This window comes from Pavona decussata, unplaced genomic scaffold (assembly GCF_977016875.1).
Source record: "Pavona decussata unplaced genomic scaffold, jaPavDecu1.1 SCAFFOLD_220, whole genome shotgun sequence".
Lineage (NCBI taxonomy): Eukaryota > Metazoa > Cnidaria > Anthozoa > Scleractinia > Agariciidae > Pavona > Pavona decussata.
This window is the reverse complement of record NW_028145625.1, coordinates 727,789-741,542: the sequence shown is the minus strand read 5'-3', so window position 1 is coordinate 741,542 and position 13,754 is coordinate 727,789. Positions and strand designations below refer to the sequence as shown.

At 39.3% G+C, this 13,754-nt stretch overlaps 1 protein-coding gene across 1 annotated transcript; it reads right to left on the bottom strand.

Moving 5' to 3' along the window:
- Window positions 1-1,030: 1,030 nt before the first annotated feature.
- On the bottom strand, window positions 1,031-7,303 carry LOC146459357 (cytochrome c oxidase assembly factor 6 homolog). The gene is made up of 3 exons (XM_085089676.1): window positions 7,112-7,303; window positions 3,157-3,171; window positions 1,031-2,833 (listed from the first exon to the last, which is right to left on the bottom strand). The coding sequence occupies exons 1-3, from the start codon at window positions 7,257-7,259 to the stop codon at window positions 2,748-2,750; spliced, it is 249 nt and encodes an 82-aa protein (XP_084945802.1). The 5' UTR covers window positions 7,260-7,303; the 3' UTR covers window positions 1,031-2,747.
- Between the last annotated feature and the right edge of the window lie 6,451 nt (window positions 7,304-13,754).

Genomic DNA, 13,754 nt, shown 5'->3' with positions numbered 1-13,754 from the left:
GAAGACAACAAGCCCGACCAAACCTACGTAGGCCTAACTGAAAACTCCTTTAAAACCAGATTTACAACCACAAAGCTTCTTTCACCAATCCAAGCAAGAGACTCAACACAGAGCTCAGTAAGCACATTTGGCAGTTGAAAGACACTAAAACTGGTTTTAGAATATCATGGAAGATATTAAAGCATGCTACTCCGTACAACCCCGCTTCCAATCGATGTAATTTGTGCCTATGGGAGAAGTATTTTATAATTTGCCGACCTGATTTATCCACACTGAACAAACGAAATGAACTCGTTACTTCCTGTAGACACGCAAACAAATTCCTCCTCAAAAATTTCAAAGCTGGCACGTAATTATTTTTTTATATGGCCATTTTTTTTATGTCCGTTGTTTATCCGTAACAGAAACCATTGTAAACTTGAAGCTTGAATTTCCGGTCATCTAAATATAAGTCAGTGTCACGCTTACTTACATTGTCACGCGGATTTTAAGCGTCTATTGTTTAAAAGTAGAAACCGTTGTAATCTAATACTTTTCCACTCATTCTGTATATATTTTGACCAGCTTTGCGTTGTAATTTTACATTTGGCTATTTATCTGATGAGTGCCGTACAGGTTGTGCGGTACGAAACTATATAGTAATAAATATGCCAAGTCAAATCTTCAGTTGACCAGACTGTGTTAATCTATTTATGCTCTAGTTTTTCTATTGAGCACTCTGACAGCAGTTCTGCAAATCAACTAATATATATATATATATAGTCAGACTTTACATCATGGTTGACATATGCCAGTAATTTGTGAACATATTAAAGAATTAGTAATATTGATTTCTTAATAACCAATCCAGAACAGTAGGGTTTGAGTCTGTTCCAACTTCTCTCTTAATCTGTCACAAGTTGATTGGTCTGGTTTTTGTTTCACTTCAGTTACCGCATGAACCCTTCAAATGATTTGCCAGACTGGTATACTCCCTTGGACTTAGAACAAGATAAGCGTCGCTGGAATACTGATTAATGGAAAAGACTGCTTCAGAAGTATTCTTGGCATTTTATTCAAGAGCCCAGACTGGTGGTCCAAGACAGACTAGCATTCATACAATTACATGTTCACTGGCAGATGACTAGTCTCTTGGTTCTGGTGTATTTTTTTAAAAAATATACAAGCCCAATGGAACTTTGAAAGAACACCAAACGGTTTTAGACCCAGGAACAGAAATTGACATGTAGTAGTTATTACTACCTGATTTTTGGCACCAGAAGTGCATTTAGATATCACATGGCCCACATCCACAAAAATAACACTTTTCTTATGATGAGAAAATTCAATGTTCAAAGAGAATGCCACCATGCTTGTTTTATTATTAACATTGACTGTTCAGCAAAAACCTAGAGTGCTTTCCATTTGCCAGAACTGGTCAGCCAGACCAGCCAGTCTGTAAATCGAATGCGTCATTTTGAAGGGATGGTGCTGCAAAATCGTGAAAAACTAAAAAGGCACGCAATATTTTAAAGAAATTTGAAGGACTAGGATAAAACGTATTTTCAAAGTGGTTCATTCCATTTACGAACTGACCGGCCAGTTCTGACAAATGGAAAGCGCCCCTAGTCTCCTTTGCAGCCGTTTGGGCCGGAGTCACGCAACGCTCCCTGTCTGTGTGACTCCGGCCCGAGCGGCTGCGATGGAGACTAGCATAAACCATGATTTGAACATCCATTTATTCCTAGCTCTTCCTTTCAATTTTCTCATGTTTTACTGCTCTGCTAACTTAATAATATATCAAACACGAGAAAGCGTGTTTCATCGGGTATCCAAACACTGAGAAGTAGGTTAAAAAAACAGCCGCAACCACGTTTTTTTCAAAAACTTCGAGGTGTTTGGATATCTGATGAAACATACCTTCTCGTGTTTGATATGGCTTCTCAAATGATCAATAATTCTTGGAGAAATTCAAAGCTAAAGTGGGCAAAAGTTTATGGTAATTAGGAACACATATTCAAACCACAGTCACAGTAGTGATTTCTTTGCTTTCTCTTGATGAATTATTAATGAGCTTGAGAACTCCTTTTGAAATACAGAAAATTAGGCAAAATATTGTGTTTTCAGGTTGAGAGTCTTGTTGACAGTTTGCACACACTTGAGCTTTCAGCTTTGCCTTTTTAAAATATAATTATTAATTAAACAGTTTTTACATGCAGAGCAAATGTTTCGATGTTGTCTCTCTGTGAAAGCTTTTTTGTTTAAATAAAATTAAGTCTACTTCATACAGTATATACAGTGCTGCTACACTGATTATGCAGTCCTTTTATCATCTGATAGCCCTTGTCACAGGAAGGCACAACTCTATTGGCAACATTGGTTTGGAAAAAGTGTTGGCTTGAGAAAAGATCCCAAGTTTGCATGTAATTTTAATTAGAAACATGCAGTCAATGATTGCCATCCATGTTTTTATTAAAAGTGTTTGCCCTTCCACTAACTTATTTTTGCAAGACTTTCATCCACAATGTGCCAAGTATAAAAAAGACATTTAATACAATTAATAAAAAATTCATTGCACATTTTAAGGGGTCGCTCTACATGTAGAAACTTGTCACACTGTTTGAAAATTTGAACTATCATTTTCTATTATTATTATTCCACGTTGCATGAAGCAGTCTTTGTTTCTCATCTGGGCTGTTTGTCAAAAATGCACCACAGCATCAGCAAGTCATTTGTGAACAACAGACTGCGCTTGCTTTGCACGTCTTCTACTGGCTGCTTTTTGCTTGTTGTCCATCTGCCGGTTTGAATCCCTCTGTATTTAGTTTCTTCTTATATTCATCAAAGACTCTTTCTTTGCAAAATAATTCACCTAAAATATGCAAGTGAGATGGCACCTTAGAACCAGACACAACTGAACATTTACTCAGTTAGTGACTAAATGAGCCTTGATTAACTCAAGGATAGAACTAGACGAACACTTTCAGTAAGTGGACACCCAGTCCTGGTTGACCCTTCCTCAAGTGGGCAAATCCTTTGGATGAGAAAACCAGCTCTTTTCTAAACGCTTTTTGAAACAATATCACATTTTCCAAAAAGGAAACTCTTAAAGTGCAAACCTTTTAGCTAGCTAAAAATAAAAATCACTGACTCTCATGTTGAGTTAATTTCCCTGACTTGATGCAAAATACCCTGAATTTTTTCTAACCTTGAAAAAATTGTTTTTCCTGCCTTTTCCCTGATCATGGCAAATTAAGTGTAGTTTGAATAGAATTAAAGGGTTTTAGGCAAGAACAAATGACTTTTTTTGTCTTAAAATCTAAAATTGCTTCAAATAACCTCTATTTTGGCACACAGACTGGTTGTCATATAAGAAACTTACTTGCACATTTAATTTTTGAGAAAAAATGCTAAATAAACAAGAAATAGCTTATTACTTCTGAAGCAAACTCAAGCGACCTACACAAGATACTGACTCTCTACTGATTTCTTTTGTATACAAGACTGAACCAAGTCAAGTGAAGTTATGAACAAAAAAAGTCAGTCAAGTGTCTGTAGCATGGCCACAGACAATCAGGACAGTTTTAGTACACTGCAGTAGGATTTTACAGCGAAACTGAAGGTTGGGGTATGGCCTATCACTTGGTGTTATAAAAATCTTTTTTTTTGGGGGGGGGGGGTGGGGGGAGTCTAGAACAATGTAGCTTAAAACTTAAAAAAAAGATTCTTATATTACTGAAACATACACATTTGCTGGAAATTCCATACTTGAAATGGAAAATGCACGAGAATAGACAAGTCATACGAGAGAGCAAGACGCATTAAATGCATGTGACTTATGCAAAATGCATTTGTGTCGGAAGGTCTGCCAAATCTCTCTGAGAGGGCGGGGGATTTCAACTTCACCCGTTGTGGGGTGGAGAATTTGAAATTTTCACCCTTTTTCTTATCACAAATCTCTCTCGAGAAACTCTTGAGGAATCTTTGGCGTGGGACGTACATGGAATGCACCCTGGTTACTATACACAATTGCAAACTATTTTTATAAACACAAGGAGATCTGGAGGAAGGCAATTCAAACAATAGCTTGCTTCAAAATACCTTTGGGATTAACTAGCATGCTGGTAACAATACAAAGACATTTTGCAAAGCTCTTTTCTCTGCCATCCTGTTCTTGTTGTTGTTACGTAAACTAAGGCTGCATTTACATGGGACCCGGGGTGAGTTTCATCCCAGGATGAAATTTCACTTTGTTTAAACGGCTGATCTCATCCCGGGATGAAAGGAAAACAGTTTCATCCTGGGCAGAAATCAACAATGAAAGCTACCTCGGTGTTTTTGGTCATCACCTATCAACAATCATGGCACGTTTCGATACGAAAGAAATGCATCTTGTTAGAGAGCTGCTGTGCAGCTACAAATGCAGTCTATTCTTCTGCTACAGTTCTATAAACAACATAAACAGCAAACAACTTTTCTTCATAGCCTGGTGATAGAAGCAAAGGCCACATTAAAGCGACGAAGATATCTTAAGTGTGGACATTGCGTGGGGAACAAAATCAAATTTCATACCAGGATGAGTTTATCCTGGGACAAACCCCACCGCCTCTCCCCTCGGGTCTCATGCAATCTCGTACCCAGAGTCTTCTGGTGACCACCCGCTGACCAAAAAGCCAGAGGAGTCTGATTGGCTCTCATGTAAACGCAGCCTGAATATGCACAGTATGATCATTTACTGCTGGTCATATGTAGGTAGGTTCAGAAAAATGTCATCTCGGCCCGGGACAGAAAAAAGTCAGGTGTTTACATGGTGTTTTGATCCCAGGATGATATTTCAGAGTCTCAAAGGGGTTTAGGGCTCCAGGGCTCCAAGGCGAAAATTTCAGGGCTCTAGACTAGGGCTCCACATCATCTGCTTTAGGGCTCCGGGCTCCACTCTGGTCTACAATCTTGATATGTAAAAATTCTATTTTAACGCTAACTCAAATACGCAAATAAAAAAGTCATCAATTCCGATCAATTTTTTAAACCCAAGCAGCAGTTATATTATCTCCTATTATTTAAAAGTGGATTAAATATTGAACTTGTTTAAATGGGGTTGACAGACCTGCAAGACTCCCGCTGTGTGCCCATTGTGTTGATGAAAGCCTTTATAGTTTTGCTTTAACAAGCATGTCTTTAAGCGACTTCCCTTTTCTATAAAGGATCAAGGGAAGTTCCTTGTATATCTCTCTTAGTAGCGGCTGGTTTTGTATCAAATGCCATTTGTCCATTAGAATATTTTTCAAACATGGCAGTGATGGTTGAAATTGTGTCACGAAGGGTAGAATTTTCTTGTGCGCTTTCTGTTTTTGTGTAAGAGCGTTCTTTCTTTCTGCGAGGTTAACTTCGGAGAGGATTTTGTCCACCAGGTTACTAGGATAACTTCTCCATGCCAGGCGTGTTTTAAAGCTTTTAATGTTTTCCCCAAACACTACTTTAGAAGAGTTTGTCCTCAGAAGCCTAAGGGCTTCTCCTTTAACGAAGCCTTTTTTTTATCGCCTGCTGGGTGGCAACTGTTGTAGTTTGTGTACTGAAATGTTTCAGTAGGTTTGTAATGTGTGTGCGCACGTCGAGAATCGATTCTTCCTCGAATCTCTCTCCCTTATAGACTGTTGTATCCAAGAATGTTGTTTCTAATTGTGAGACTTCAGCGGTAAACTTTACGGTAGGGTGGTACGAATTTGCTTGCTCAATGAAATGTTCTGTTTTTTCTTTGTTTGTATCCCACCAGCAAAATACATCGTCAATGAATATTTTCCACGTTAGTGGTTTGTTAACGCTCTGCCTTAAGATCTCCTTTTCTATAGATGCCACAAAGATGTTGGCAAAAGCTACTGCCATTTTAGTGCCCATGGCAGTTCCGTGTGTTTGGAGATAGTCTTTCCCTTTAAATTGGAAGGAGTTCTCCTTAAGTATAATGGTGGGCATTTCTCTAAGGAAATTTGTAGCTATAGTAGGGTTATTGGCATGAAAGTTCTCGTAGGCGTTGCTACTATAGTGATTCCTTCCTCCTGTGGTATATTTTTGTGAAGGCTAACTGATGACATCCATTGAGACTAGAAAAGCATTTCTAGGCACCCTAGTGCTTTCAATAAACCTTATGAAATGTGTAGTGATACAAGTCCTGTATTTGTGCTATTAGCTGAAGTAGTTTGTCTACAAATGATGATAGGCGTTCTGTTGGGCCATCACACCCAGATATGATAGGTCTTCCGACTAATGTCGGTTTGTGAATTTTTGTGAGGGTATAAAACACTGGGATTCGAGGCCGATTTGGTGTTAGGTTAAACCATTTAACGTCATTTCGTCTATGCACCCTGCTTGGTGAAGACCCCAAAGTCAGCATGGAAAGGGCCATGAATCAGATGAACAGTAAACAATATAATCTATTAAGGACTAGGTAAGTATTCAAATTATTAATCTTCATCAATTATTATTTGTATCTTCAAAATGATCTGTCGAGTTTTTTTTTTTTTAATTTGTTGTAACTGATACCTGCGAGCAAACTGCTAAAGGAACGTCCGGTTACTATAAAGTTGTTTTTATCGCGCTCACTATAATTATAACAAAGTTTTCATTAAATCCCTAAATAAGTTGTTGTATATCATTGTAAACTGAGATAACCGCGTATACTTGTATCATGTACTGTCCTCTCTTCAGATTCTGTTTCTTTATGCCCGTTAACACGCACAAACAAACACAAAAAGGCAGTAATCAAGAATCAATGCGATCTGGGAACTTGAATGACCAAACTTGAAAATGCTGGGCTCCGGGCTCCGCGCAAAATGTCTTTGGGCTCCGGGCTCCACAGCCAAAAGAGGATCAGGGCTCCAGTCAGTAAAATGATAGGGCTCCGGGCTCCACAGCAGAAATGTCAGGGCTTCAGGGCTCCAGGGACCCCCCCCCCCCCCCCCCCTTTGGAACCCTGATATTTCATCCCGGTGCTGAAGACCGGAATGAACAAATTTCGAGGTGAAACTCACCCCGGGATGAAACCCATCCCGGGATGAGTTCACTTGTGTAAACAGGCCCTAAGCTTATTTAAAGTAACTCCCAAGATAACTGTACCCAACATCAAACCCAACAGTACCTACCCACGCTGATGGGCAAACACCATTGTACAGTTCCTTCTCCTTGCTGCACGCCGATTCATCGTTATTATTCAAAGAAAGGCAGTCAAAGTAACTGTCTCGCGCTGCATGACAGATTTTTCTTTCTTCTCCAGTTGGAGCTCGCATCGTTCGTGAAGACGACAAAGAAGGAAAACACCAGCCGGGTCAGTATTCCACGTATGACCCCACCAGACGGCTCAATTGGTAGCCACCCCTTCTTACCTGAACGCAGTGGTTTGTGGGATTGCAATGGCCGTTAAGTTGTCGGTCGCCCGCTAAATAGGAACTGCACTAAGAAACTGCGCGTCAAGATTCGATTGTATTTCTTTGCATTATTTTTACAGAACATGTCCGAGGTATAACTATCATCGAAGCAGTCGAAGAGAGGAAAACGTTCTGGTGATTTATATGATTTATAAGCGGGAGGTTTCAAGGCGTTCAGCAGTGCAAAATGAATTCCAGCTTGAGATCAGAGCCAGTTGATCCCACTGTTATGAGCTCTAGGCATGTATTTCGTGGGATAGAGTACGTCGTTACCCTCATGATTGATAGCGATAAAGAGATATTTGTTCTTGAAGTCGTGGACAGGCTTACTTCTGATCAATGGAAAGGACAATTTGATGCCAGATGTAAGTTGACAATGGAATAATTAACTTAAGCTTATATACTATAAGAAAGGAAACAAATTATTTCTGGCAGGTTCAAAAAACGATTAAGGTCACGCAGGACCCTTGCCTATAACTAAATTCATTAGCCCAATTTCTGTGGTAGGTGTTTACTAGTAAAGACCTTCACATCTTTGAATTCATAAGGCTGATTACCCTGCGAAGTTGCTGTAGGAATATTAAAAAATCATGGAATTATAACATGATTGCATGTCGTTTTGCTGGCGGATCGTGCATTGCCGTGATATTTTTAAGCCTGGGCACTGTCATCGAGATTTTACTATATTTTGAACATTTTCCTCATGTTGACATTGTCAACAGAAGAAAAAGAGTTAGGAGTGTTGATAAGTCACCACCTGTCCTGGCATAAAAGTATCATGGCCAAAGAAAACACCGTAAATAAAAGTCTTACGTTTGATCAAGAGAGCTTGCGGTATTTGTACCCAACCCCAAGTGTATGATGGCAGAGAACTGCCACTGAGTCTCCGGCACATTTTTTCTTGTTTTTCTTTATTATAAGTAGATTGAATGTAAATCAAAATGAAAATAACATTTAAATCAAATAAAAATGCAATAAAATGTAAAACAAAATGCAGGTAATATCTCAATCAAAATACAAATGCAATTAAATTTAAAATGCAAAGTTAACTTAATTCAGATTAAAATTGACTGCACTTTAAAAGAGAATGCAAAACAGAATATAAGTAGAAGTCAAAGTCAATTAAAATTCAATAAATTTTGAAAAGAGAATGGAAAACGAAGTTAGTGGTAGTGCTCGGCCATGCGAAGATTTACTTTCGTTTGAAGTAAAATTGAAAGTAAATTATTCGCGTGGCCGAGCGCTGCCACTGCCAGACCCGCCCCAGGTCTCCAAACCAATAACTCCGAAGGGTTGCCCCCAGGGAACTGCGATATGCGGATGCGGAACATAGCCTCGAATCACTGACCTTTTTATATACTGACTCGCTTTTATATACTCAACCGCACCTCAACAAGTTCTAATATTTATCCTAATAGAATCCACAGTTTTATTATAACAAAAACAACAACAATAAGCAGAACTTCTTGCACATCTGGAGTGCAGTAGAGGATATACCTCGATGGGGACTGAATTCCCTTCCTCACCGTCTTCTTTCCTTCTTGTCTCTTCCTAGTACCGTGGAGATTTTTGTGCTACTTTTTTTTGTCTGTAACTTAGAGGGCAACTTTCCCGCCGCTTGGTTAGCAAAGGAAAATAAAATTTGGTTGTTAACACCACTTTCTTGCTCTCACCTACCTCTTTTGGAATCATTCATTTGCGCAGTTTAATTTGGCTCGTTTCTGTCGTCGATTGTGTCGATGACCTTCTAGCCACTGAGACGGTGCCTTGATTAAATTTTGTTCAAGCAAGTCGCGTTGGACCTTTGCCTGTGTTTATTGTCGCCATGATTTTCACATCAGGGTGCTTTCATGTTCTAACTAAATGCATTTTTAACAAAATTGTTCAATTCTTCTTGCGAAATTCTTTAGTCTTTTAGTTTCACAGTTACATGTTTCTTATACAAATTGACTGAAAAAACAAAACTTTATTCAGCGTTCGACACGAATACTAGCTATTTATTAATAATTGTCATGCTTTGATTTCATGTCAGTTACACACTTGCATTTGATCGGTAAGTCTAGGTATTACAACTGGATTAAAATCCGTGCACCCGTTTAATTTATAATAATATTAGAGAATAAAACAAAATGAAAACGAACAGACGTTTTTGAAATGGCACCTTTTGCAAGTCCCTTTAGCTTAGCATATCAGTTTATTTCTTTGGATACATAGCACAAAGTTTTGAGATGCAATTAACGGGAAGGTCACTCATATTAACTTTTCAGTGTCTTGCTGAAAACATGAATTCTCCTAGCCTTTTTGCTGACATGTTGTCGATGGCCACAGTGACAGGAATGAAAGTTGAATGGTCGATGTATTCAAGGCGGGGATTGTAAGGAGAAAATAAGCCTGCGTCAGAGTAGTCGTCTCCTTTCCGACAGCCGGCTGGAAACTCGTTCTTCCCTGAAGCATTCGTTCGCTACTTCTACCACTTGAAAAGGAAACTACCGCTACGCAAGTTAAGAGAAAATAGACTTTGATTATTTCCGAGGAGACAAACATGTCGGTTGTGTTCATGAGAAACAAAACTTCTGAATACAGACCATTGTATGACTGTCATTTGAAATATCGGAGTTGTTTAAACTGCTAACGAAAACTGTATACATATTTAATAAGACATTTGAACGGCTCCTTATGGCAAAATTGTACAAAAGCACGTATTAAATTCTGTTAATTTTTTATTTACTCTCAAAATTTTAGTTTGAATTTATTTTGAACTCTTTCCTTTCGTAGTTATCTGCTCGGTAATAATAAAAAGCCACTGAATTCAGCTTTTGTTTGGCCGGGATATCTCTTGCATAGATGGTACGGACGTAGCCCCTGACGCCTACTAAAAGTGGCCCTCTAACAGAGGTTTTATTTCCAGTAATCAATACTGAATTTTTTTTCGGAACCTTCAATAGAAAGAAAGTGTCCGCTTAACCGAGAGGTTTGCCTGTAATTTCCAAAATGTCACTGTTTGTGGCGGCTTGATCCCATACTCAGTACTTAAACTCCGAGGGTGAAACGTTCAGTTTTCGTTTCGACTTTAGAGAGCAACTGAAGTTGCGTTAGCAAGTGGAAATGAAAGACGTCCCTTTTTCCCATCAGTTCACCTTCCTTTTCGGAATAAATATTATTCCATCGTGCGATTTTGGTTCGTTTCAAGTGGCGTTAATGTTTCGATTACCTTGTGGTCTTAAAGGTGAAGCTTTGTTTCAATTCTTTTAAATAAAAATCACTCGGATTTCTTATACAAGTCGCACGCCGAAGTAGCTCATACCTAGCCACGAACCACAGATCTTCTCAGTAATCCTAAGACCGAAAGTTTGAACAAACCTCCACACACCAGCTCTTCATTACACAACCATGCCTTCGCATGCCATGACATATAGCCTACTATAATTTATAGTTTTTACGAAAGCATCGTTCTACCGGCGCCGTAAATCTTATGGATTTATAATTATTGTATTTCCTATCTTACTTCGATTTGCTGTTTCTTTCCCTCCGTCTTTCCTTACTTGTTCCGCCAAGGTTTCTGTGGGTGTACTTGCCGTTCGATGGTGGCCATTATCATTGTGTTTATTTTCTTCAGGGCGTCACGCCAACGTAAATACACGTGTCCTATTTTCTCAATTAAACGCATTTTGAAAAAAAGTCGCCAATTCCTCTTTCGAAGTGCTTGAGCTTTCTCTTAAGACATATTTCTGTTATAGAGTGACTAATTTGGTAAAACGTTCTACACCATTCGATAGGAATAGCATTGTTATGTTTTGTTTAATTTGAAATTTCAAGTTTACAACCGCGTTAGATCACCATATCTTTAGTCATGAAAACCAATCATAGTTTTAAACAATCGCCTGTTTTCCATAATATTTTAACATTACGGAGATGAAGCGAAACGATTCTTTTAAAACCCAATACTCAAAATTCCTCCTGAGGAGGTAAATCTTTCAGTTTTTGTAAATCAGCCAAGTTAGCATATTTAAATTGCCGTAGGGACGAAGACTAAAACAGACTGAAAGTGTCGAAATGCAAATTACAGACAGGTCAGTCATAGGAGACGAATTAATGAGTATCAAAAAATTGACACTTCTGTAGACAAGGGGGGTTTAGTTTCTAAACAAACTGTGCTGCTGCGTCGGTGGGGAGTGGTAATTTAATTACCATACTGAGGGACTCGAGTGCTTCTAGCTTTTATATCCATTTGTCCTTTGTCAAAGCGATTCTGGAGACAGACCATCACATAAATGGCAACCGACTCGAGTTTTGACGGTTCTGTAGAAGGAAGACATTGCTGTCAAAATTTGCGGCAGTAACGAGCAAAATATTTCTTTCAAGTAATATTTACACGGTAACCGTAACTGAAAGCAACTCTTCTTGGCGAAGGAAAAGCCTCGTATGCATGATGCTTGTCAATCTGGTCATTCGCATTTTGCATAGTGGATTGTGTATGGTTTTTGGGGATTGAGCAGTGGAGCCACGCTATTGGTCGGTGGAAACTAGTGATTTGAAAACCGAAAATAAATTAATTGAAGCAAGGGGCATTCACTGATTTTGTGGGTATTAAGAGGTGCCTATTTGAAAGATGAATTTTTGTTGCCTTCCCTTAAGCCTCGACAGATCGCCATGTGTTTGTAAGGTCGGTTTGGACGCATCTGTCATTTCTTGCAATGTCTCGTAGTTGCTGGAGTAAAGGGTCACCTTGTCTGCTCTCTATTTCCCCAGTATATATATTTTTGCATGGTCTAGGTATATGCTAGCCTCCCACGCAGTCGTTTTTAGGGGAATCGTATTACCTCCTCCCCACAAACGCCTGCTTACCCAAGCGCCACATTCCTTTCCCATTGTTTTACTCCTCAAGCATCCTAGCCAATCACCATCGAGGCATTGTTTAATGACATCAAATCAAATTGCTGGTTACAATGGTCGCTTCCGTTTCCCGCGAGCTTTGTACAGTGTCTACAGTCTCTGTTACAGTCTTGAGAGATGCGGGAGTTAAGTTGGAATATATAAATATATTTTGTCACTTCTGGAATGGCTGGTCATGGCTGAAACACCAAAACAAATATCGAATGTGAATACAAGCGCTTCTTGTGCGACGTTTTGACACTGCTGGGCGAGTCAAAATCTTCGGGAAAGTGTAACCGATCTTCCCCGCCTGATCGAGTTGACAATCGTTGAAGATATCGCCTCTTACGGGTGCAGAAACTCTGGAGCAGATTTGTTTGTTTGTACGAAGTGCTACGACAGACTAACTCGATTCGAGAAAGCAAAGAAGAATGAAGAAGGTATCAAGGGGAGACCTGCAGTATTTATCAGTCCATTAAAGACTATTAAACGGAAAGTTAAACGACAAAGAGCCGATCAACTTGTGGTCCTTGTGGAAAATCAGGGAAAATGTCGCACATGCCCCCGAACAAATTGCAACAACAAAGCGAGTTTCAACTGCAAAATCTTTAAAGTTTACCGACATATCGCGTAATATTTCGGTTTCCTCCACACCGACAAGGTCGACAAGATTGAAGGCAAAGCTTGATAAATATTAAAGCGACTTTGCGTAACCAGTCGGCAAATTGACGAAAATATCGCTATTTCCCGTCACGAATTTTTTTATTGCAGTCAGTTGATAGGCATTCACAGGAGAAATTTTGAATGTAGGGCACACGGTGCTAAAAGCTCACGTAAGCTCGGTCAAGTGCTGTCTCCGTTGTGATGTTTTTCACTGTTTCCGCGAGTGGCGTTCTAAGGTCAAGGTCAACCTTCCAGATTTTAGAAGGTTCACTGTGATTGGCTTAGTGGCGGAAAGGAATGTGGCGCTTGGGTAAGCAGGCGTTTGTGGGGAGGAGGTAATACGAGTCCCTTAAAAACGACTGCGTGGGAGGCTAGGTATATGCAAAACATTAAGTGATTTTGATAGATTGCTCGGGGCCCCATATTGTGCGCGCGTTTGGGATTAAAGGACAAGTCTTACATGGTGCGTGGAGGCATTTCAAAAGTACCAACTGATCGTCAGATTCCATTACGCTTCTCACTCTTTAATGGTCTAATAAATTATGTTCTTGTCACGTTTAAAAATTCCATCGGTGTCAGTTTCCTAAGCCAGTCATAGGTAGGTGTGTCTGTTTCCCCTGCATTACTCAAAGAAATGACTAATTAGGCAATAAAGCCAGACTGTCAGTTTATTGCTGAGGAAACCAGTTACAATATTGGCTGATTGGAAATTATTCATCTTCAACACTACGAAACTACCTCAGGGAGGTAAAATTCAGCTTTTTATCCTATTTTAATTCGGTCAATCAATCAGTCAGTCAGTCCAGAAAGTCAATTGACTTC